The 26,788-nt window shown below is 39.4% G+C and overlaps 1 protein-coding gene across 7 annotated transcripts in view; it reads right to left on the bottom strand.

The window, feature by feature from the left end:
* The window catches only part of sin3aa (SIN3 transcription regulator family member Aa), a 116,866-nt gene that overhangs the window by 68,166 nt on the left and 21,912 nt on the right, over positions 1-26,788 (bottom strand). For 5 of the 7 annotated variants that reach the window (XM_048520576.2, XM_048520581.2, XM_048520578.2 and 2 more), the window contains one exon: positions 6,002-6,219. In XM_048520576.2, coding sequence (XP_048376533.1) covers positions 6,002-6,187 — 186 coding nt within the window. In that variant the 5' untranslated portion in view covers positions 6,188-6,219. Of the gene's footprint in view, positions 1-2,741; positions 2,800-6,001; positions 6,220-25,901; positions 25,999-26,788 lie in introns of those variants that run through there. The other 2 variants (XM_048520582.2, XM_048520583.2) reach the window with 2 other exon arrangements.

Here is a 26,788-nt window from a genome sequence, read left to right as displayed (position 1 = left end):
TTGTTGTAATGGGAGAAAGCAACCACCATGTAGTTCTCCTGTTAAAGTCAAATTTCCAACCTGAACACCTGCAAACTAATGCTGTCAAGATAGATCAACCTCAAATACCTATCTGGGAGAGACCTGAGCTACTTCCAACAGTGCTTTTGGAGAGGAAGGTGGGCACACTCAACTTTGTGAGAAATGAACCTCACAGGCCTTTCCTGTGATTGAGCTGATATTGCTGAGTACCAACTCACAATAAGAGGAGATAATAAAGACATTCAGCATAGCCATCTGGATCCAGGAAAGCCTCACCAAAGACACACAACATCTAAAATTAGATGCATCTACTTAATCCCCAAAGTAGGAAAGCTGACCATGACAAACACCTATAGTCACCAAACGACATAATCCAATGTAATCTACCTGCAGAACCTCAAACCATCTAAACTGATCACTTCAATAGCCAATAGCACACGGAGGGTACACCAGCAGCAACACTGCAAGACAGCAACTGTGACACCAGGCCTCTGTACATGACCTAAACAGGTGTATGATGCAAAGCAGCCTGGCACATTTTATTCCAGCAACTACTTAGCTGATCTTTGATCAATGATCCATGAAAGCAAAATCAAGAATACACCAGTGCTGTCACATTACTCCAGTTTGAACATGGTCAAATACTCACTAGCATCGGGCTCAAAAGTAAAATGCCGAATTATCAAACTGAAATTATGCTGAAATTTGAAGAGAGCAGCCAGGATACTCAGAAACTGCAGACAATCAGAAACTACCATTAAGCAGATTCCATCCCTCCTCAAAAACCTACCACCTCAGGCTAGCAACCTCCAAATTCAGTTCCTGGGTTTCTAGAAAAAAAATTCCTCCCCTGCAGATCCCAGAAAGTGAATTATTCCAAGAGGAACGTGGGGAAAATTAAGACACTGACATGGCAACAACACATCTCATGTCCATTTTCTGAATGATGCCAGATAGCAGGAACCAGAGATGTTTGACTCCATGCACTCAAGCCAAAAGGAATGGCATCTCTTATGCAGTCTGGGAGCAACCAAGCAAAAACCATGCAGCACCCTGACAGTAACCAGGTCAGGTAAAGCAGCAAGGGCTGATGAGATTTACCCAAAATTCTTGTAGAACATCAGATCGCAAGGAAGGAAGCAGCACCACACATAAAATCATGAGGGGCATAGATAAAGTGAACGGCAAATTGCTCCCAGACTGCATAAGAGATGCCATTCCTTTTGGCTTGAGTGCATGGAGTCAAACATCTCTGGTTCCTGCTATCTGGCATCATTCAGAAAATAGACATGAGATGTGTTGTTGCCATGTCAGTGTCTTAATTTTCCCCAGCAATGAATCAGGGTGGGATGTTCTTCAGAGAGTCAACATGGGCTCAATGGGCCAAATGGCCTGCTTCCACACTGTAGGGTGTCTGAACAGTAATAGTTTGCTTATATTTGTGAGGCAAACATTACATGTTCAGCAAACTAATCTAACATTGAAAATGAGTATGATGAAGGTCTGTCTGCGAACTTAGTCTTTTCTACACTTCCATGAGGCTGCCGCACAATTCTTGATGCGTGCTTTAGGCAAGTATCTGCACTGTAGCCTGTATTTTAAAAATGCAATATTCACTGGAGTAACTACTAACATGCTAGGTTTTGAAGCGGGAAGTAAGCTAAGTAAGTAGCTGCTTTTGCTACGTTGAAGCATTGCAGGAAAATTAGCACAGTATTACATCCTAGGAAACTAAAAGCCTAGACAGACAAACAGTGCTTTTACTTTCCCAGGCTTGGTTCCACATCCCTAGATATGCTAAGCAACAGGTGCATAAGGAAAGACTTCACATACTCAGTGTCCCAGAGGTTCTGCTCATCAGAAGTTACCCCTGGCCCTAGGGCATTAACACTGAATTGACTAGAGTCATTTCCTACTTAATTCAGTTTTCTGAATGAATGATTCAAATGAGCTGTAATATTAACCTTTCCAATTGCCTCCCTTTGTCCATGCTGGACAGCGGTCCCAACAAAATCAAATAATTTTTTGGTGACCTAGTTTTATATTTAAAAAAGGCTGAAAGCAACAACCAGCCAGATAATTAATTAGTATAACAATGGAGATATCCAACAGGCAGCACAATGCACAGCAATGCCATCTTGCTGTTCAATTTGAATGTACTTTCCCATCAACAGTAACATATTCAGGTGTACATACACTCAGCCAGTCTACAACTCATCTCCTTTGGGGTTTTTAGGCTGCGGGAGGATCTTGGGTAAAACATTAGAGAATATCTATGTCACTGGCTAATCAGCCTGTTCAGACATATGACACAGCTCTGGAGCAGGTGTAACTTGTAACTTGAACCTAGACACCTTTGCTCAGAGATAGGAACACTGCCACAGTGCCACAAGAGTACTCACTGATTTTAACCAGCTAGGCACCAGCTCCCAGCTGTACTGCTGATGACAGTAAAATATTATGCAGTGAATGCCAACAGTTATTAGTGCGAAGTTACAACAACGTGATTACAGTGTGAAAGCACCATTAGCCAACTCCAGATTCATTCACTTTAGACACTACAGGCAAGGGCCAATGATTGAGAACACTCCTCAGCTCCAATTTGTTAAGAGAGGAAGATTGCCTCAATGCGACTTTGATCAAAGTAAATTGCTGTTTGGTCTAACATGTGCCATAATTGCAGACAGTATTTTGCAATGTAATATTACCGATCCACATACCTAGTCACCTGTCATGAGCAGGTTGCTATATGCCCAGGAGGCCTCTCTGGTTGTTGAACTGTGAAAACAGGAGTACACCCACAAATTCACTGCATATAGTCAGAGATACAACAGTTCTCCACTGTGGAAACACATATTACTTGTTTTCTAATCAGCTCGATATTCATCCCATGAATATGGATTTCCTTCTAGGATTTGTGAGAAAGCAAATGTTGACATATCTAGGCAAAGACAGTTTGCCCATTTTCAAGGCTAAGAGTGACACGTGATGGATGAAAACAGAAAGGATAACACAACTCACCATCCATTTGTGCTAAGTATTCAGTGATAATTCACAAAATGATGTAAGCAAACACACACTTACACACTATGTCAAGAACTTAGCAAACCACCAGCCTGCCTCCAAAAGTGCTATGGGTCATTCAATTTACTGATGCCTAGCAGCACAACTATTCATAGAGTCAGAGTTGTACAGCATGGAAACAGATTCTTCAGTCACATATGTTCATGATGACCAGATATTTTATATTAACTTAGACTCATCAGCCAGCATTCGACCCATATCTCTCTAAACTCTTCCTGTTCACTGAGATATCTTAAACGTGTTGATTACACATTCTCTGGCAGCTTATCCCATGGCATCACTTTCTGCGTGAAAAAGTTGTCCCTTAGGTCTCTTTTAAATCTTTCGCCTCTCACCATAAACCTAGTTTTGGTTTCCCCGACCTGGGGAATAGACCTTGACTATTCGCCCTATCCATGCCCCTCGTGGTTTTATAAACTTCTATAAGTTCACCCATCGGCCTCCAACACTCCAGGGAAAACAGCCCCAGCCTATTCAGCCTCAATGAGGATGAATTAAAACAAAAAACTTTCCGTGCCTTTAGAATAGAGGCTATCATTAAAAATGTATAAATTTATAGTACAATTTATGATTTAATAAAATATGGAAATCCCCGTATGTTTCTAATTCTAGGCACTGTGTTTTGGGAAGGGTGAGAAGGCATTGGAGAGGATGCGGAAAATGTTCACAAAAATCATTCAGGGATGAAGAACTACAGCTACGTGGATACAGTGGTAAAGTTGAGACGGTCCTCCTTTGAAGAGCAGCAAGATCATTTTGTAAAACTGAGAAAAGATGGAGCAGTAGAAAAGGTGAGCTGCTCTTGCAGACAGCTGGTACAACTGAACAGCCAAACAGCTTCCTTTTGTATTGCAATCATTCAAGGGTTGACTATGATTCTAAAGTATGTACCTGCTTTAATCAGGTCCTACATATCAAGGCAAATACCAAATGATCCCTCAGCTATCATGCTCAATGATCTCTCCATCAGATGCCAACTACTAATTTACACCTAGCTAAAATAAAAGCCAAAAGTAGATTTCCTTGACACCTATGGAGATCTCCACCAACTGATGTATTTGATCACCACAGTGTACAGTACTTGGATATCAAAAAAATCAAAGTTTCAATTCAGAAGAGTTTCTTTTAGAAATGCATTTAACAGTTAGACCCTGTTTATTTAAACAAAAACAATTATACAGCACAGAAGGGGGGCATTTGGTGCATTGTGCCTGTGGCAGCTGTCCAATTAACCTCATATGTGCCTTTTGGAAGCTACTGGCTGCTAATCTTAATTCAGCAGTGAAGCAAAGACAATCATGGTTGGCCTCGTAGAAAGTTACATTCGTAGAAATAAGTAGTAACCTGTGGTGATAATTTTAGCTCTTTTGCTGTGTGATTGACTGTAGTGTTGCCGATTGAGATACCCTGCAGTAATGTCATGAAGCTAAGCAGTCAATCACATCAAAAACTTTTCACAGACAGCAAAACAGGAATCCAAAAACACTAACTAAAATAATTTTCTCAACATTTCAGAGAGACAAATAAAAAATGGGGCGTAATATGTGGGGCTATAATAAAACTTTAAATCTTAGAAATAAAACGTACAATTTTTGTAAATCGTTTAGAAAGCACTGTTTAAACATCCTAACGAAGAAATGTCATAATTTTCTATTCCTCCTTCGTGGTCAGACCAATGTTGTGCAATGATTACTACTCAGTTTGACATCAGAACATTTCATGAATTTCCGAACAACAGTTGTTAAGAGTGTAAAAGAGAAAAACCACACTCGCTCGCATATGTGCGCACACACACACACAGACACTTGAGGCAGGCTGACTTCCTCAATATTTAGGATCTTTGCATTAATCTGCACTTGCATTGGAGCCCAGAAATCATGGTTTGATTCAGAGGTTTGATTTGGGGCGGTATGGTGGTTAGCACAGCTGCCTCACAGCACCAGGGCCGTGGGTTCAAGTCCAGCCTCGGGCAACTGTCTGTGTGGAGTTTACACATTCTCTCCGTGTCTGCATGGGTTTCCTCCAGGTACTCTGGTGTCCTCCCACAGTCCAAAGGTGTGCAGGCTAGGTGGATTGGCTATGCTAAATTGCCCTAGTGTTTAGGGGTGTGTAGATTAGGTGGGTTATGTAGGGATGGTTCTGGATGGGATGCTATGAGGGTCGGTGTTGATTTGTTGGGCCAAAGGGCCTGTTTCCACACTGTAGGGATTGTATAAATAAAAAAAAAGTGTAATGACAGCAATCACTGATGGTTTTGTAAATTCCCAACCATTATATGGACTCTTGTCACCTATTTAGACAGTGCATTCAATCATAACAATTCACTGTGAGACTATGAATACTCTTCATCTCCACACTAACGTATTTGCCAAAATTGTACTTCTTGGTGTATTTACAACTTAAAGAATACTTGATATTCAATATATATCACTTTTACAGCAAAGCAGTAGATATGGTATCACTGGTCTCGACAAGAGGAGAGTATCTATTTTCAGACTTGTCTTAAAATTATACTATTTTGTGCAGAGAATTAGACATTGAAGTTTTTTTTTCTCTCAGATGGTCAATTGTCTGTGGAATTCTCTTCATTATAGAGCAATCAAGGCTATGTCATTGACTATATTCATGGTTGATTCAACAGATTTTTGATGCTGGTGCTCTACTATTAGTCAGTACTTGGACAGAAAATTTCAGTGAAACCAGAACATAAAATGAAAGCAGTTTATTTCATGCAGCCATCAACCGTAGGAGATGAACCTGGTCTAATGTGTGTTTGAAATAGGCCATCCGAACTTGCCTCCACAATGTCAATGGTTTGTAGACATTCCAAAGACTGAGAGTCGCAGCGCACTTTGAAGGCCAGCTTAAAAAATTCCCAGCAAAGTTAATAAAGTACCTGGTATCCTGGGGCAACTGAGTACTGAATGCCGGCAGTGGGCTGCATGTTCTCTGATACAGCTTCGTAGACAGGGGGTGCTGGGGCCAGCACCCGATGCTGGTGTGAAAATGTTTCAGTGCTGCTTGCAATCCGACGCTGTTGAGGCGCATAAACCGTTTCCTGCTCATCCAGTCGGCGCTTCATTATGCGTTCATACTCAAGGGAGCCCTATAAATCTGGAGAGGAAGTGGACACACAATATAACTGTTTATTCAATTAACTTATTTATTTTATAACATTGCATGTTGTATTGCATCTTTTAAATAGTGATACAATTTAAGATCCTTCACAAGGTGTGGTCAAAGAAAAGTAGTAAAGTGAAAGAACAAAATCACAAAGGGAGGAGTAAACTCTTAGTCAGGTGAATTTTAAGCAGAATCTTAAAAGCTAGAGAAAGGTGCAGCAACAGAGAGGAAGAAGTAGCTGAGCCAACTGAATACATGGGTCTCCACTTTAGTGATGAAGATGTATGTGAGCTCCTTGTTCCATGTGAGAATAAAGTGAATGGGTTCAAGAGACAATAACTGAAATAAGACGTGGTTAATTTTTGTTCTGGAGAATGTGCCAAGACTGCTTAGCTAGACCTGGTGAAACTGAGAGGTGGAAAGTGAATTCACATGGGTGCACTCTGAATTGGTGACAGCTGAGATGGGGGATACTATAGGAAAATCAACCAGGATGGGATAGAATAAAACGTTTATTTATTGAGAACACAAGCATATCAAAAGGTGGAGGTGAAAGAGTGGTCAAAAAGAGGAAGCGCTGCAGAGGTATTGTAAAAAAAATGGAGTGCAAACAAGTGTATATTACATCCAAATACTAAGCAAAAGGTTCAAAGTACTTTCAACACTTTGAAAAATAAAAAGCCTCCTTAGATTCAATTGTTGGAATGATTGTCAATTTCTGAGAAAGTTGATTCACAGGTCGTATTGACTTCACTAATCCTAGAAACCCAAGTTGCTCAGCGGTTATAACATTGTCTTTTAAAAACCTCCTGGCTAGAAGATCAATCTAACCTAGACAGTGGGTGGAGGGGGCAGGGTGGTTGAAGTTTAAGGGGAAATTCCAATATTGTCGTGTAGTCCTCTCTGCTGTTACTGATTCAATTACACAGAAGCATCCAATACAAGTCATTTTACCTTCGTAGTGACATAAGATGCTGTATAAATGCAGTTACTCTCTCATAATCTGTGCTCTGTATGTATTACAATCAGCAAGCAGGAGTTTGTATGTTCCCGTTGGGTAACATATTGTAAGGATTTGATTACTCATCCACACTTTACAGCAAGATACTGAAATTCTTCCCTTTTTCTGAATTCTGAACTTTGATATCAATGAACCCGTAAACAACTTACTGTTAAAAATTCAACAATACCTGCACAAGTTGCAAGAGAAAAAACATTGAAGTCATTTACAGACTACACGTTAACTTTTGCTTCCTTTCTGAGTTTAGGGCCCTGATACACATATTCAACTGGGAATTGTCTTACAACTTTACCGCACTTACATAAACTTTCAACATTAGTCACATATTTGTCTTCTCAAACATATTTTTAAAATTATTTACAAATAAAATGAAGCTCTACAAGATGTTGTCTAATTTACTGATAGTCACAAACACCAGACAACACAGTGCATTAGTGCATTCCCTGTCTGCCCCCTGCAGGAGACACAGGTAGATAGATGTTTCAGTGAAATGTACTTTTGCCACATCTGATGGACCCACTTAAATTTGAGCCTTATCTGCTGTGTGAATGCACAGGCTCAACTCTCTCTGTGTTCATGCAACACTCCCATGTGTCCAATCTTTGCAGGAGTGGAAGCTTCTTCTGTTGTTAATGACAGAATAGAAGAACAAGAATTATCTCTTATGAAGCATCGTAAGATACTATTAATACAAATATTTCTCAATAACATGTATTAATGTAAGTGCTATTGAAAGTAAATAGGATACAGAACAAAATAAGATATACATGCACACAGTTAAACCCACTTAAGTATCATTGGTACTGGTATTAGCAGTCTTTGCTTTCCCCAGGGTTCTAATTTTCAAATCAGTCACCTATATATACGATAATGAATTCTTTACACAGTATCCAAAGCAGAGAAATCACTCTATCCCTGGGAATAAGCCAAACGAGCAATCTCAAACATGGAGCAGTTTCTCAGCAATGATGCATCCTGGGTAAAGAGTTCACCATTCCATAAAATCTGATCTTTTCATAAAGTCTAGTGTTGCCCTGCACTGACTGGTGTATACTAATGTCACATGAGTTTAAAGGCACAAAACACAGGAAACCACACGGAGAAACAGTAGAGATTCCAAGTCAGGGGAACCTCCAGATGCAATAACTTTACAATGAGCTGTGTACTAATTTTCAATTCAACAGTTCTTGATACACTGTAGGTTTTCCATAGTTGGGAATCTGACAGTGTCCATGAGTTCCAAGAGCATTTTATATTTTACACTATGGAAATATTTGGGTCTCGCAGTGTGTCTTTTCTGCAAGTGCCTGTTTTGTTTAGGAAAACATCCTTTATAACATGGTCCTTTTGAGGTAAAACTAGCCGCTTCTTTTGAACACTGTTAAAGCCCACTTAGTCACATTGCTTACTGAGATTGAAAATGGGAGGTTCTTATAGGCAACTGAAAGCGCAAGATCACATGGTGTGAAAATAATGAAAACAGGACCTGCCCTTGGGCAGATTAAGTACTACAGAACACATGTAACCTAGCCGCACTGAAGTATGGTTAATAAAGAAGGACAGACACTGAACACCTGTGGCCCTTTAATAGGCATGTTGGCAATTCTAGAAGGAAAGAAATTCTGATCTGAGCCCTAACATGTATACAAACCTCTCATAAATTACACTTGCTGCAGGAAGAAGCAAAAAGTGAAAGAAATCATGCCAAAAGAAGAAGGTGATCATCATGATGAAGATATTGAGAAACTGCAGTCTTGCCTTTTTGGACAGTAAGGGAATGAAAACATGCAACATACTTCTGAGTGACAAAGCAAAATTTATGACCTCCACAACTAGCAAGACATTTTATATATGTCCCATTGAGCAGCAGCACTCAACAATAATTTATATAGCATCAAGAAAGTATAAGAAAGATATAAAGGTGAGCACGAAAGAACTAAATATAACATCAAGTATCATAAGGAGAAACTAGGTTAAATTAGAAAAGTCTTGGTCAAAGAGGTGTGTTTCAGACTGCCTCAAGAGAAGGAAGTGAGGGAGAGAGACAGACAGTTGTATGGCGAGTGAATTTCAGAGCTTAAGGTCTCAGAAGACACAGCCACCCATGGTACTGCAGTTCAAATCACAGATGCTCAGGAATCCAGGAATTAGATAAGTGTCCTCTCTGATGAAGGGTCTAGGCCCGAAACGTCAGCTTTTGTGCTCCTGAGATGCTGCTTGGCCTGCTGTGTTCATCCAGCTCCACACTTTGTTATCTTGGATTCTCCAGCATCTGGAGGTCCCATTATCATTAAATAAGTGTCGATATTTCAGAAGTTTGAGGGTCTAAAGGAGATTATAATGATAGAGAGGAGCAAGGCCATGGCAAGGTTTAAGACAAAAAGATAAGAATTTTAAATTCAAGATAGTTTTTGACCAGGCGTCAATGTAGGCCATCAAGCACTAGTGATAGGTGAACAGGATTTGACACAAATCAAGACCTGGGAAATAGAATTTTGAGTAATTTCAAGTTTACAAAGGATAGTATGTGCAGGCCAGCCAGCAATACATGGGACAGACAAATCCAAAAGTAATAAAGACGTGGATAAGAATTTCAGCAGTTGAGGAGAGGCAGGGACAAAGTCAGGCAATGTCACAGAGACGAAAATAGCTGGCCTCAGCAATAGCAAGGATGAATTGGAAGGTCATCCTAGTGTCAAATATGACACCAAAATTGTGAAAGGATAATTTAATCTCTCAGTGTTGCCAGTGAGACGAATAATGTCATGAACTAAGGAATGGGAGTTTCTAAGGTTTTGGAGTAGAATAGAATTGGGAGTTTAGAATGGATGCTGAAAACAACAGTTTCAGTCTTCTCAATATTTGATTGAAGGAATTTTTACTCATCCAGTGCTGAATATCAGATAAGCAACACAATAATTTAGCAATAGTGGAGGATTCCAGAGAGGTGATGATGAAGTAGAGCTGGGTATTGTCAGCATTTATATGAAAAAAACTACTATACTTACACACGATATTGCCAAGGGGCAGCAACTTAAACAATCAGGAGGGGACTTTGGGGCACAGCAGAAATAATACTACAGGAGGGTGAACTGAAGTAATTACAAGTGATTCTCTGCTAAGATTAGATAGTTAAGAATGGAACTAAATGAGAACACTCACCACACATTAGGTAAAAATGTTCTCCTCACAACCTGTCTGCAGTACGAGTCATGTTTATGTATAAACTTCTGCAACTTCTTTTGGAAATCAGTTGATATTGATTTTACTGTGTAAAACTAACCAAGTTAAACCTTGATTAGTCAGTACTGGTAAGTTTCTTGAATAGCAGCCAACTTGGCAAGTAAATTCCTAATTGTGCGCAACATGCTCCCTGCAGGTGACAAGCTGATTTCCATAATTCTACTGTGAGAATTTGATCAATACACCCTCATTTTCTAACTAGCATGCAATATAATCTCAACTTTCTAGTGTTGCTGTTTTCTTTAATATTTCTCATTGGCTTCTATTGGACAGTGTGATCTATAGTACAGTGCGCCTATCTTACCCTCTTCGCACCATTGTTCCAAACATTTTAACGTAACTTTCTTATTACGACACTTCCCTGTTTAACAAATTTCAGTGTGAAATTCCTGGTCAACTTTAGACTCCTCAATGGGAATGGAGGAAAGAGCATGGCAAACTAAAAGGAACTGTTCTGCATTGCTATCAATAAAGAATTTACTCTGCATGTTCACAGCAAGCTTTACCTGCCCAGATGACAGTGAAATGTTACCTCTGGTGAATACTATGATTACAGACAGGAAAGCACCAAGGCATCACACCATAAGATAGTTTGCAGACATCAACGCATACATCTCCAGAGACCTCAACTTTTGTCTTTGAGAATTTGTCTTAAGCAGACTGGCTGCTGCATTTCACAGAGTCATACAGCACAGAAACAGACCCTTAGGTCCAATAAATCCACGCCGACCGTAATTCCAAACGAAACTGGTCCCACTTGCCTGCACTTGGCCCACAGTCCTCAAAACATTTATTATTCACGTACTTATCTAAATGTCTTTTAAACATTGTAATTCTGGTGCGGCCGCACTTGGAGTATTGCGCACAGTTCTGGTCACCGCATTATAAGAAGGATGTGGAAGCTTTGGAAAGGGTGCAGAGGAGATTTACTAGGATGTTGCCTGGTACGGAAGCAAGGTCTTACGAGGAAAGGCTGAGGGACTTGAGGCTGTTTTCGTTAGAGAGAACAAGGTTGCGAGGTGACTTAATTGAAACATATAAAATAATCAGACGGTTAGATAGGGTGGATAGGGAGAGCCTTTTTCCTAGGATGGTGACGGCGAGCACGAGAGGGCATAGCTTTAAATTGAGGGGTGAAAGACATAGGACAGATGTCAGAGGTAGTTTCTTTACTCAGAGTAGTAAGGGAATGGAACGCTTTGCCTGCAACGGTAGTAGATTTGCCAACTTTAGGTACATTTAAGTCGTCATTGGATAAGCATATGGACGTACATGGAATAGTGTAGGTTAGATGGGCTTGAGATCGGTATGACAGGTCGGCACAACATCGAGGGCCGAAGGGCCTGTACTGTGCTGTAATGTTCTATGTTCTATGTAGTACCTGCATCTACTACTTCCTTTGGAAGTTCATTCCATACATGAACCATTCTGTGTAAAGAAACTGCCCTTAAGTCTTTTTTAAAATGTTTCATATATTACAACACTTTAAAAGAACTCCAACAGCAGTAAAGTCCTTTGAGACATCCCAAGATTGTGAAATGCACTATATAAATGCAAGCTTTATTTTCTTTCCAAATCATGCTTGGGAGGAAAAACTTAATTTGTGCCGCTGCTCAGGCATTTTAAATGGACACATTGAGTGACATTGCAAATTGTAAGACTTACTAAATGAATACCAATTATAAGGCACACTAAATATAGATGCAGTCGAATACAACACTTAACAGCGGAGTAGCAAGATTTTTCCTTTCTGAAATAGTACGAAATACCCATAATACTCTCTGGGTGTTCCTTGTGTATATTATCATATGTCATCCAGCACAACTTACTACTGTGAATACAGGTCAATCATGTACTTCCTGACAGTCCGTTTGTGCGGTCACATTTCTCCCTGTTATATATCACTAGTACTTAACACCACTTCAGGAAACCTCAGAGATGGCTGATCACACATTAAGAATATCAACTTGCAAATGCTCTTACTTATGGATGCAATCCCATACAGGGGTGTAATTTTAACAAACAGACACATGAACATTTCATGTATTTATGAGTGGCTACTTTATATTGTCCTACATTGTATTCCAACTTACATCCAAATCAACATGCAAATGGACTCATTTGCAACCCAGGGACTGTCCATATTCAGAAAACATCTGAACTATCAGGTCTGGATGGAATAATACAGGGTGAACGCTCATCTCCGTCCACTATTTTGACACTGCTTATTTATAACTGATCAATGCCTTGACTAAAATATGAGATTGAGAAATGAACAGACTATAAATGTTTGAATGATTAATACCTACAACAATAACTTTAGGAATTCTGGATTTTAAAATAAACAAATCCCTACCGTGAATTTCTATCAGAAAGGACAAACCTCATACTGGTATTTGTAATTCGCTGGAGCAGTTAGTCCACCTTTCTGCAAATGAAAGATCCATAACAGGAAAACTGACCAAAAACAAACCTCACTCTAACATCCACCTCATGATTATTAGGTCCATAATACACTGGGCAAAACATGCTCAGCATTAAGAGAACAGAAACAGCCTGTTTTTAAGAAGGTTTCCGTGACCAATTTTGAAGTAAATACAAATGTTTGAAATCAGCATTGGAAAAAAAAAATCACTATTCACTGCGCTCAACTCAATTTTATAGAACTTTCCCCAGGTGACTGCAGGTGGCCTCACTAACAATATAAAGCCATCTAACAGTACACAATGGCAACAAATAACTCAAACTGATACAGTCATTAAAGAGCATGCAATTATGTACGTAGAAGATTAGACTCTAAGTGAACTACACAGTGTCCATCAGTTGGCTTTGGCATGTGTAATGAAAAATGAAATAAACTCTCTGCAGAGATCCAGCGGCTATGGGACTTACTGACCCAAGACAACATATCCTTTCCAAAGCTAACTCTCAGTTAAATAAAATCCCCTCTATTACTGGACATCAAACCGCAAGAAGCCAAAAGCTAAGGTAAGATCTGGGCGTTGGGATGAGGCGCTGAGATCAGTATTCAATGGACAGTCTGGCACAGAATTGTTCACTCTCTACCGAACCCTTTTACAAACAACAAAAAGAAATGCTTCTCATTCAATGGAACACTTCTCATGCAATTGCTGCTTCTGTAAATCTTGCTTACATAAAATATGGGAATCTTTGTCCCATTCTGTCTAATGGAATGGATTGTATTAGGTCCAGGAGCTTCAGTTTTAAGAGTTGAATAAATGGGGAGTTGGTTTCTAAAAATAAAATTCTGATAACATCCTCCTTTTTTAAAAATGTAAGCATCTATTGCCCATCCCAGCTTCCTTGAGAAGAGGCATGAAGTCTTTCAAGGAGGGCTGCTTTCTTGAACTGCTGCAAACCATGTGATGTAGGTAGACACACAATTCTGTGACGGAGGAAATTCCAGAATCTTGCTCCAGTGACAGTGAAAGAACAGCAATATATTTCCAGGTCAAGATGGTGAGAGGTAAACTCGCAAGTAGTGGTGTTCCCAAGTAACTGAGAAGTGATTATGGATGTGGAAGATGCTGTCTAAAAATTTTTGGTGAATTTCTGCAGTACATCTTGTAAATCGTACATACTGCTGCTACTGAACATTGGCAGTGGAAGAAGTGGAAATGAGGTGTCAATGAAGTGGCCTGCCTTGGCCTGCCCTGATGGGGGTCAAATGGTGAATGTTGTTGGAGATGCACTCTTCTGACAAGTGGGAATATTCCATCACACTCCCGACTTGTGCTCAAAGCAACATGTCTAGCTCTACCTCAGCCCTTGTTCAATAGACTGGAAGCTTTGAGATAACCAAGAACATACCCGAGAGCTTTTTCCGAGACACAAATTACTATTACAAAGGCACAGCCAACTATCAGAAAGAAAACAAATTTAATTGCTTTGGATTATATTTAGAATGAGCTCAGCAAAGGTAAGTAAATGCTAAAAATATAATAGTGAATTGTGACACTAGACCCTTCCACCCTGATTTATTCTATCTAAACCTAAAAGTGACACATGGTGTTTGCCCTTAACCTATCAAATGTTTGGTAATATAATGAAAGATCTTACATCTCAATACACACTTCTTGCAACCTTTACATTCTGAATTCTTATGTCAACATTTATAATGAAAACTGTCCACATAAACTCGTCATGCTGCAATTACATCTCCTCATCAGTACTTGAGCTCATCAACTTTGCATGCCTCAGCCTGAGTTATATCGAACGCTCTTTGCTGCTACCTCACTTCTGTTACATTATTCTAAGTTTTATAACTACTAATAACATGAAAATATTGTATGAAAATTGGGAGCTGTATGACTTTAAATTGGGGACCAAGTTACACCTACTCAACATGATCTGTTGTCTACATTCAATGTCCTTCAGTACTCTACATTAATAAGACCCTCCACTTGTGAATAGCACCCTATTCCCTGAGAATTCACATCAACTTCATGGTGGAATTTAAAGTGCCAGTGGCTGAGGCTGAGCAGCATGGTAAAATGAGCTACTTTCACAAAGGACCAATGCATGGTATGGCAAGGCACATAAAACCACGAGATAATACAAGAAGAGTCTCAATTTCTAGCAACAAATTGTCAAATCAACGCAGAAAGCATATGCGAGTCAAAGCAAATTTTAAAAATATGAAAGTTTTGGAATCTAGTTTACAAATTCCCAGAAATAACACCAAAACAGACAGGGAAAGTAAGTTCATAGGATGGAAGTCTATTATAATATGTCAGTGGTTCAAACGTTTGTTACACCAGGAACAAAAATAAACTTCAAGCAAGTACAAGTGCAATTTATGCAACATTCAAGCAAATTAAGGGTTATAATAATCAAAATGAATCAATGGTCAACAATACAGAACCAGTACAGACATTTTGCTAAATTCTATTCAAAACACGCCAGCTGAATGATTGGCACAATCTCCGTATGTACCTGAAAAAAAAGACCTTTGTAACAAACTGCAACAGTTACAAATTCTGACACTTCTGACATGAGTTGATTTTTGAATAGACAGAACATCCCAGCATGTGGCAGCACTTTCAGGTAATGGATCTTTTTGACTGCAAAAAAGAACAGTAACTCCAATATTGTGATCACTTTGACAGCATTGCAATACCATCAAAGGTTTGCAACATCTGCAATATCATCACAAATCACAAAGTGGTAAAGGAGGGTCAATAACAGAAAAATTAAAAACCTCTTCATTTACAGCTTCTTCTCAGATGCATTTCTGGATCACGTGACAACTTTAAGTTAAGCAGCAAATATCAATAATATTACCTAATGGAGTTACTGACTCCAGACAAAATGGGCCCAGAAACCATAACCACTCCCCCCAACATCAAAGACATTTTGGAAATGACTGCCAGACTACTCAGACCTCTTGGCATCAGGGTAGCCCACAAACCCACCAACACACTAAAACAGCAGCTAATGAACTTAAAGGACCCTATACAGACAAAAAGCAAAACAAACGTCATCTACAAAATACCTTGCAAGAACTGTGACAAACACTACATTGGTCAAACTGGCAGAAAGCTAGCCACCAGGATACATGAACATCAACTAGCCACAAAACGACATGACCCACTATCACTTGTATCCTTACATACAGATGAGCAAGGACACCACTTTGATTGGGACAACACATCCATCCTAGGAAAAGCCAAACAGAGACACGCACGAGAATTCCTAGAAGCATGGCATTCCAACCGGAACCCCATCAACAAACACGTTGATCTGGAGCCCATCTACCAGCCTCTGAGAAAAAGAACAGGAAATGACATCACCAATACAGGAAATGACATCACCATCCCAAGGAAACCTAAACCGCTAAATAGAAAGCAGAACATAACCCTAGCGCTTCACTGGAGGCTCAATGATGGTGTTACCTAGAATGGTGACGAAACGTCTGAAAACTAACCTTCCAGCTCAGCGAGCAAACTCACATCCAAGGAGTTACTGACTGCGAGTGTAGCCTCTGAAGATACATAAAGCCCTCAACATGAAAACTATATGCACTGATGTCAACACTGCCTTTGTCCATGGCTCGAACCTATAAATATTTAAGAAACTTTTTACTGATGGAATCACCAGAATTCAATTTAAATGGTATTATAAACCAACTTAACTCAGAAATATAAGGTAAAATCATAACATTTTGTAACTTCTTGCTATGTATAAAGCTCTAAACTAAATTCTACATAGACCCTTAGCACACACTCCCATTATTAATAAAGGTATGTACATCTGTAACTTCTAAAAACTTTTCCCTGTCCTTACATGAGCTTTACCATGTGAAGAACAGCAGCAAACTACCAAGGTTCCTCAATGTTACTGCTCGAACATGTAAATCATACTGACTTCAACTCCCCCTTACAGAGGTAGGTCAGACCTTCGGTTCACGCTAATTTGCATGTGAAGAAGTAAAATGCAGAAGATCAGAAAATTCAACCAACCCCGCTCCATATTAGGTTGACACTCCAGGGTGCTCGGCTGTTGGAGGTGTCACAAACTGTTATTCCGTAAAAGGTTCCCATTCACTACCCAAACGTTTTAACAGTATAGATACATTTCTATATCTGCTCTGCTGCATCCTTGTTACCTATTATGCAAAAGAACATTCACGAACAGTTACTTACAACACACCAATGTCATTGAATGGAGTTACTGCTTCCAAATATTTCAGACTTACATGAACCAAATCAGAAACTGTTTTAAGTACTCCACAAAACACTATGAAATAAAACTTCATCTATAATCTATTAATAAAATATAACAATTTAAAAACTCCTTTTTAGACAACTGCAAATGTCCTGCCTCCACGTACGAGTTTATGGAGGATTTTAGTGTGTTCTGTTAATGTCAAGTTTAGGTCTGAATAAGCTATAATGTTCACAGGTTATGCAGCTCTATGAGGTTTATAAAAAATGCTATTTACACAGGTCTCCTTAACTGCGAGCCTCATGAAAGTAGATTTGTTCTGAGCATTGCTTTATCCTTTCAATATCAATGTCAACAAATCTCAAAGATCCTCCTTAAAAGTTACCCTACATATTATAGAATTTGTTACCAAATGGCATCAGGTTTAACACTCTCAAGAGTTTCTTTTGAAAAATGTGCTCTAAAGTATTTCCATGATTCTCTCTCTGATTTGGGATTGTCAAGGAAATGGATTCATAAAAGTAAGAAATAATATTTAATGCTTTTATATTCAGTGAGCCATCTGACTTGGGATGTGGTGAAAGAGAATCAGTTTGTTCAAGCTCCAAATCTCAGAAGAAGCTACAAACAAGGCAAAAATTGATTTTTTGGGGGGTAGGCAGGGAAGAGAGACTAGGGATTATAATCTATATCTACTTTAAATATCCCATATGCTTTATTCTCCAATATTGATGATAAACTTGATCCAGTAACTTCAGTAAATCCATTTTATAAGCCTGGCTCAAAATAAAAATCATATTAACAGAGGGGAACTAGTCTAAAAGCAACCAGTAAAGGACATGCAAGCTCCAGGTGACTGTCCTGAACAGATAATTACATGCTCCCATGTCACTTTTACTTTCTTGCCAAAAATTACAAGGTACATTGTGCAGTACTTATCTGCAGCAGTGAACTTAATGGTCATCTGAAACAAACATGGTGGTTGCACATGGCACACTTAAGAAAGTAAGAACTATAACATATGTATGGTAAAAACTTTACTGACAAGGGCTGATCTTCTTCTCCACCCTAATAAGGGAATACCTCACAATCCACACACTACAAATTAACTATAAACGACATTTGATTCGAGAAAGAAAAAGGCAAGTGCCTGTATTTATGTAGCATTTTGTCATAGAGTTAGACCATCACAAAGCACAATTATTTCTAAGGTGCTGTCACAGTTAATTGTAGGTAAATCAAGCAGCCACTTTGCAAGCAGCAAGGTTCATAGTGTGATTTTGGGAGGTAGGGTCTCCAGGATACTCAAAGAAAACTTGACTTTTCTTTGAGTAACAAACACTGCAATGGATAGAAAAGACCTCAACTGAACACAAGAAAAAACCCTGCAGTAATTGTGCTATAATTTCCACTTATATAGTGTCTTGAGTGTATTTGTGAAACAATTTAAACAAGTAGCTCTGGGAAAACCAAGCTGCAAAGTGTCCAAAGGTTGAACTGGCTTCTGAACATGAGGAAGAGGGCAAATGAGTTTAAATGTGGAGGTTTGAATGTTCTGCCAAGAATTACAAAGCTGCCAGAAAGGGGGAAATGTAGAGCAGGACATACAAAGAGCAAGCTACAAAAGGAACTATGAACGAGGAGTTTTAAAAAGTACATGCATGGAAACAAATACAGATTATGCAAACTTAGAAAAGGATAGGATGAAGGCAGCATAGTTATAAATCAAAGACAGGAATGCAGAAAATGGCACTATCTAAAGCACGATATTCCACCCAAGTCTAATGAAAAAGGATTTCACACTTATGAGCTCTATTGTTGGTAACCACATTACAGCAAAGGGTTTCAATGTGAACAAAATACTGGAGTACCCAAAAAGATTTCTAAGAGGCATGTACTCTAACTAGAGATACTTGTCTGAGTAATTGAGTTACACACCTTTTCTTGTGCTGGTGAATCTCCTTTCCTCACCCCCTACCTCTGTACATTCTGGAAACGTTTGCTTTGTTTTCAAATAATAAATGCAATACCAAAAGTTATAGATTAAACAGTAGAATTGTATCTTTCCTACAAACAAAAAGTAAACATATTAATACATTTTTGAACTTTATCATAATAACATACAAAACATTTATATATAAACATTCTACAGTAGTTTTAAATTGGAATTTTGAATTATATGGGGTAACTTTCCAAATCTACTATATTCACCTACTTCATTCTCAACAATGATACTTCTAACAGGCAAACGCTTATACTATTATAAAAATATGTTACAAATACTTTAGTAATTATTAAAGGACACAATTGTATCTGGTACTACAACTCTTGAGTGTCATTCAGCAACAATATTCCTACAACAAAAAAGTGACAATATTTCAGTTTTGACAAATATCAACACAAGTTTTAGAAATAGCCTCAAGAGCTTCTGATTATGGAGTCTGTTGAGATATACAGTTTTATTACGCTGGATGGGTATTTCACACTAAATTTTAGTTTTAGCGTAAAGTAATTTACTAGTTCATTATTAGCTAATCAAAGCTGAACTACAAGCCAACAGCTGCATAACAGGATGAAATACTGGATGAATACAGCCCTCAAAAAGAAACACAAAACAGAAGAGAAAACATGAAGTTTAAACCTCTGGCCTATACTTACTTTGGACTGAATGGCAGTGATTCACCAGATTGAGGTACATGGTTCGCTTTTTGAAGGAAGGCCTGACGCCGGCCAAACAATACATACCATCCCAACTCAATCTAGCTAAGCCCTTACAAATTTCACTTGTTGCTTGGTTTTAAACATGTTTCAGTACATACTACAAAGAGAATGCAACCACATGGGTTTCACAAAGTCTAACCCTACGGAATTCCATCCTTGCACTTTTCTACTGTGCATTTCCACCTTTTAGGCAATCGTTAAATTAGGGTTTCCAAAACTCTTGTGTTGGTGGGGTTGTAAGAGAGGATTTTAAGAGTGTCATGCTCAGAGGAGTAACAGCAGGCAACAAGTTCAGAGTGACTGCTAACAGTTTCAAGGCCCTGTTAAACAGCATTTTTTTTTGTATTGTTAGGTTATGGTCTATTGACCTGCTCTCATATGCCAGAGGGCTGCTGCAAAATAATAAAAGTGTGTGAAAAGATACTTATTTAGGTTTTATTTTTGAGAAATCCTGCCTTTTCATGAACTCCCCAACTCCTAACTCCCATGTGTTTACCTTGCTACATAACACCCCGCTCCCACCTCTGGTAAAGAGCTAAATCCAACTCATCCCACTCCTCAAGTGAAGCTTCCTCAACCCTGCCCAATGGATCTCCTGAACCTTCAAACTCACACACTGGAGTCACAAAGTCTGATGCAATGAAATTGGGTTGCACTCGGTAAAGGTTTGGGAGCAGTGCTTTAAAAAAAAACTATCTGTGACCAAACCCTTAGTCATCTGATCTCGTATCTTATACCAACATGGATCAGCATTTTATAATGCTTCAGTGAAGCATTTTTTTTCTGTGGGACATTTTATTAAGTTAAAGATACTATATAAATATAACATGCTGTTGTAAATTTTTAAACACATACAGCAGCAAAATTCTGGGATGTGGAGGGACAGAGATAAGAGGTATTAAATTCAGAGTACTTTATTTTCTTTTTGTTCAATCAGATTTGTACCAAAAGTAATGCTAAAGAATAATCAGAACAGTACTCAAAGTCAAAGTAGTTGAACTCCAAATTAGTCAAAGTACCCATGCCATTTCTGTGGTCAAGTTTTGCAGTAAAACGTATTATCTGATAACAAAAACAAAGTTGCTGGAAAAGTTCAGCAGGTCTAGCAGCATCTGTGAAGGAGAAAATAGAGTTAATTTTTCGGGTCCGGAGACCCATCCTCAGAACCAAGGGCCGCTGGACCCAAAACGTTAATTCTATTTTCTCCTTCACAGATGTTGCCAGACCTGCTGAGCTTTTCCAGCAATCTTGTTTTTGTTCCTGATTTACAGCATCCGCAGTTCTTTTGGTTTTTGTATATTATGTGATAAATTCAGTTGATATAATTGTGGATCTGTGGTCAACTGACCAGTGAAGGGACAGTCATGGGCCTTAAGGTGAACCAACTCTGAAATAGTGTCATTGATGAGATGGCAATAAACTTCACGTAGCCTCCAAACCACTGCAGCTAGGGGAAAGTACTTCAAAATACGATAAAAAAAGGTGACATGACTTCACTGATAATGTTGGCTCAGCATCAAAAATAATTATAACAACTGATGGCTATAGAGGTCTGTGGGGTGTATGCCTTAGCGCAGCGGTGTCCAATCTATTCATGACATGTGGTTAATTAGGAATGCAGATGTCACTAACTGTATTTCCTAAATAAAAAATGAGTAAAAGGATACCAATGCCAGGCACATATTCAATTCTCAGATTTAACCTTTTTATGCGTTTGGTGTTAAAACCGAGACAAAAAGGAAAATGTTTGAAAGTTTCAAACTCTTCACTGGTAAATAAACACACACATACAGAGATTATCTGCATAAAAACACATGCAAAACACTTTCAGGGTCACCAATCTAATAGTGAAACAGCTACATGACTGCCACATCATTGATACTGCAGTTCGCATGGAGCACAGAAAACTACAACCCCAAGGATTGCAGATGCTGGAGAATCCGCGATAACAAGGTATACAGCTGACATTTCGGGGCCTAGATTACCTGCTTTTCTAAAGATCCCAATGGCAAAATGTAAATCTTAAGTTTAAATATTAAGCACATACTAACACATGAATTATGAGCAGAAGTCAAGCCTACTCTGCCACTCAATAAGACCATGTCTGATCTGATTACACTATATTCCTACATACCCCTGATAACCTTTCATCCCTTGTTTATCAAGCATATATCTAACTCTGCCTTCACGATATTCAACAATTCTGTTTCTACGTCCTCACAAAGATAGTTCCAAAGACTCACCACCCTCTATGAGCGTAGGCTTCTATCCATCTGTTTTAAATGGGCAATCCTTTATACTTTAAAATAACAACCTCTGGATCTAAGTTCTGCTACAAGAGTGTGTTCACTTTCCACACTGTCAAGACACTTCATCTTATATGTTTCAATCAAGTTGCCTCTTACTCTTCTAAATTCCAGCCTATCACTTACCCAAATAAAAATGCAAAACGAAAGCAGAAGTCAGTAACTTGGCTCCAATAGTCCTGCATTCCTATGTAAACAATTACCGGCACTCTTAGTGTCAATTAAACTTTATAATCTGCATATTAACTTCCACCCACGGCCTGTTGCATGACTTGTTTCGTCAGCTGTCACAACAGAAACTTTAAATGGGCTTAGACACAAGAAACTTCTGTCATTTACATCATAAGTTTCCACATTACTAACCACACAACAATGTATTTCCCTGACTGTTATTTATCTCCTAAGAACTTCACTAACTATCCTCAGATATAGTTTCAACAGACACAGTGAGTGGCTGAGGAAACTTGAAAGCTTGTTACTTTGTATTCTATTGTACAATACTTAGTAACTTTTCCAAGCTGGTTCGTGCAAACAAATAATGTAATCCAAACAAAGCATGACAATACTCTTATTTCCCAGACAGAAAGGCTCTTTGGGGAAAAAAATAGTCACAAAAATAAACAGGTGTCCAGAACCACACTGGTAATATTAATCAAGATGCTGAGGCATATCTGTTGTTGAAAATGGTTTTGTCCTTCTATTATAGTAGAAGGTGTCTTTCTGAAAGATATCTTCTAGATCAAAAAACACAAACTCTAGTTTGCATAGCTTGTAATATACATGGTTCAGGAACATCAAATGTTGAGAGTGGAAAGGCAGAAAATTGCCCAATCTCTTTGCTAGAAATTCATAAATACAAAGGAAAAATACAATTTTTTTTATAGTTACCATCATTTTTCAACAATGTAGCTGCCAGAAAGTTAAACAATAAACAATAAACACAATAAAATAACACAGAGATAAAAACACACCTGTCACTCTGGATAAGGATCAAAAATTAAATGAAAACTAAATTCTATGACACAAGAATAAGACAAGTTGACAAATACTGTATTCTCAGGAGAGGCGGTGGCCTTGTGGTGTTATCCCTACACTATTAATCCAGAGACCCAGATAATGTTGAGTACGTAGGTTCGAATCCTACAGCGGAGACTGAATTTGAATTCATTAAAAATCTGGAATTAAGAGTCTAATGATGACCAAGGATCCATCGCCAATTGTTGGGGAAAACCCATCTGGTTAACTAATATCCTTTAGAGAGGGAAATCTGCCATCCTTACCTGGTCTGGACTACATGTGACTCCAGACCCACAGCAATATGGTTGACTCTTAACCGCTCTCTGGGCAATTAGGGATTGGCAATAAATGTAGACCAGCAATGCCCTGATCCCATGGATGAATTTAAAAAAAACTTCCGTACATAAATAAGAGCACTGTAAGAATAAGTGGGACATCCTTCAGGGATTTACCTTGCAACTGCCCCTTACACCATATCCAGTGACTGAAGACAATGTGATTTGTTGTGAAATTATCTTCTGTACATTAAAAAGGTCAGAAACTTGCATTTTGGGCAGATAAAATAGAAATTGACTACTTGGCCCCAAAACATAAGAAATCAGAAGTTATTTGTAATCACAAACACAGATGAACATTATATTGTCAAATCACTTGACAATCCAGTCTACACATTAGACAGCACTGAACAGCTGCCATGATCTCAGTTTCCTGACTTAATGTGAACAGGAACATATTCACAGAAGTTTTTCCTGAAGGTTTGGTGCCCACTGTTGGTATCATCGCAATATCACACACAAATCTGCTTATTAAACCTTACATCAGGTAACTAAATGCAAAATGTGTGAAAAACCGTTATGAAAAGCTATTTTCTATGAAAGAAAAGTTTACACAATTCCAAAATATGATATGAGTGGAAGCATTCAGCAATTATATTTGAATTAATATACAATGTTGATCTCCAAATAAACAATTATAGCACAATTTACACTTTTTATCTCTGCAATCTCATCCAGAACCAGAACACTTCAAGCTTCACTATTCACTAACTCTGGCCTCTTTGGTATCCACAATTATACACTAGTCTAACTCTCTATCCTCCTAAAAGACATTTCTTAAGACTTACTTTCTTAGCCCAGCTTTTGGTCATCTGCCCCAATATCACATTGTGAGCGAAAGTCAATTTTTGCTTTATAACATACCAGTGAAGTGCGCGGGACTTTTAAACTTCCATTAAAGGCATTATATAGATACAAGTTGTTGTTGCTGCTCATGGATTACCAAATGTTCATTTGTGTAGTCCACCTTCCTTTTCTTTCTCAAGCTTTAAACTGTACCATCTCAAGTGCCCATCCCTTCCTGACAAACCTATTTATTATATTGTCAGCATCAGTTTGCACCATTTACTAATTCTTCCAATCTTCCGTAAAGTCTACAAATTCAACATGTCACTTACCAATACAGCCACTGTTGAATGTATTTGAATCTCCCAACTGACATATGAAGCCATTAAATATGCCAAGCAGGGTTACAACACTGCATTATTCCATTAGCCTCTAATTCAGACAAACCTAGCTATAATCACAACTAAGGACATACAATTTAATATACCTGAGGTGAACCCACATAAGCAACTCACCAGTACCAGAGATCATGCAGTGAACACACTAAGACACAGAAGTAGTCTTAAAAATCAATACCTACTGTACAATTTAGGACTTAGTTATTTTTTACAGCTATTATGGACCACATTATTCCATAGTGAGAGATTGCCAGTCTGATCTTATATACTACCACTGCATCAACTCGATCAGTGCACATCACTTTGTGATCCAATAGAGGTGTAAGGTGTTTGCTGGAGGGTCAAATAGCCATCCTGTTACCTTGGCCATAAAGTTTTGCACTTAAATTGAGGAGACTTAATGAACAGAAAGAACATCGTATTGCCTCCAGTTACTCTGAAAGTACTCATTGTTTTGAGGAATGAAGCAGTTCCTGCACATTTATGTTCAGCATTCAAATCCTTTAGACTTGAATCCACATTTTGTTCATTCCACCTCACACTTGCCCCCACCCACAACAAGCCTAGCCCACAGTCCTCTGCACGCATCCCTATGTTCAACAGTTCCAATGGCTCCCCACTATTTCCTCATCTGTGCAATTATCATCAATTTTTATCTGAAGACATCTCATGTTTCTCTAGAAAGTTAGTTAGATTACTGAGTATTTACTTGAAAAATTGTATATTGAAGAATTTTCAAAAATGTCTTTTCTTAAACATCCTGAAATAATGCAACTAAGAATGAACCCGCATTTATATAGTGCCTGTGATTGCATTTCATTGCAGTGTACAGGTAATAAATTGTAGACTATGTTCCAAACTGGAAAACTGTTAATCAGCTGCCATAAACAAACAGGAAGTTATTACCATGTAACCCATTTTAAAGTTTTTGGTCGAGGCATAAATGTTGGTAAGGACACTGGAGAGAGCTTCTTTACTCTTTTTCAAACAAATGTTTCATTATCGTTAACATTCAATGGAAGAGAGAAACGGGGCATCATTACCGGTAACTTTTGCCTAGACCCGTCAGCACCTAAAAGTACAAGTGGCAGGCAGTTCAGCTTAACTCAAGAGTCACTCAGCCTAAAGGGTTGACTTGTTTTTTTTCGCGTCTTCTAACCTGATTTTCTGATTGCACTTCAGGCTGCCCAGCAAAATATACGGCGCCGGGGCGTTTATTCTGTCCAAACTGAACACACTGTGCACCGTCAAACAAACTCTAGACTTTAGCCCGTTCTTTACACGTTTCGCCCAGTTGACAATAACAAGTTTTATAAGGGGGTGATCCCCAGAGGCAAGTCTCTCTTTTGGTCCCGATTGCCGCTGACCACCCCCTCAGCTCCTCCCCAAACCACAAGCCATGTCCCCAAATATATTTAGTCTCCACCCACCTCCCATCCAGCCTGGTTCAGATCCCTCCCTCCCCGTCCACAAATGGGCCGAAAAGCTGAGACACCCCCAGCCGTCCTCGCTCTCCGACCCGTCCCCGTCCCCACTCCCCCGATGCAGCCACACAACTCTCCCCTTCCCTGTCCCCAAGCCAGGAAGGCAGGGTCGTCCTCCTCCACCCAACCACCGCCCTCCCACCTCCTCTGTGTAGGCTCCTCCTCGGATGCCCTCAGCGCCAATCCCCGTCTCGCCTCCGGCCCCTTTCTCTCCTCGGATGCCCTCAAAGGAGCCCGATGATCCCCCACACACCCCAATCGGCTCCCCTAGCCCGGGAAAGGCCCGCCCACCCACCTCTCAATCCCCATACACCCTCAAGGGGAAGGAGTGGGGACAACAAGGGCAGGGGAGATGCGGGGGGGGGGGGGGGGGGGAGTCCCCAGCGCCTTGCCGACCCCTCCTCCCGATCGCCGCCCGAATTCAGGCTGCCCACCCGCCACCCGACCCCCCCCCCCCTCCCCCTCAGCCCTCTCCGATCGGGCTCTGCCTTCTCTCAGAACGCGAGCCCGAGGCGCCGATTGTTGTGCAGGCCGCGGCTCGCCTCGGCTTCCCTCCCCTCAC

Source organism: Stegostoma tigrinum, chromosome 36, assembly GCF_030684315.1.
Source record: "Stegostoma tigrinum isolate sSteTig4 chromosome 36, sSteTig4.hap1, whole genome shotgun sequence".
NCBI classification, from domain to species: Eukaryota; Metazoa; Chordata; class Chondrichthyes; order Orectolobiformes; family Stegostomatidae; genus Stegostoma; species Stegostoma tigrinum.
Note: the sequence above shows the minus strand (reverse complement) of the source record. Positions and strands in the feature narration are given on the sequence as shown.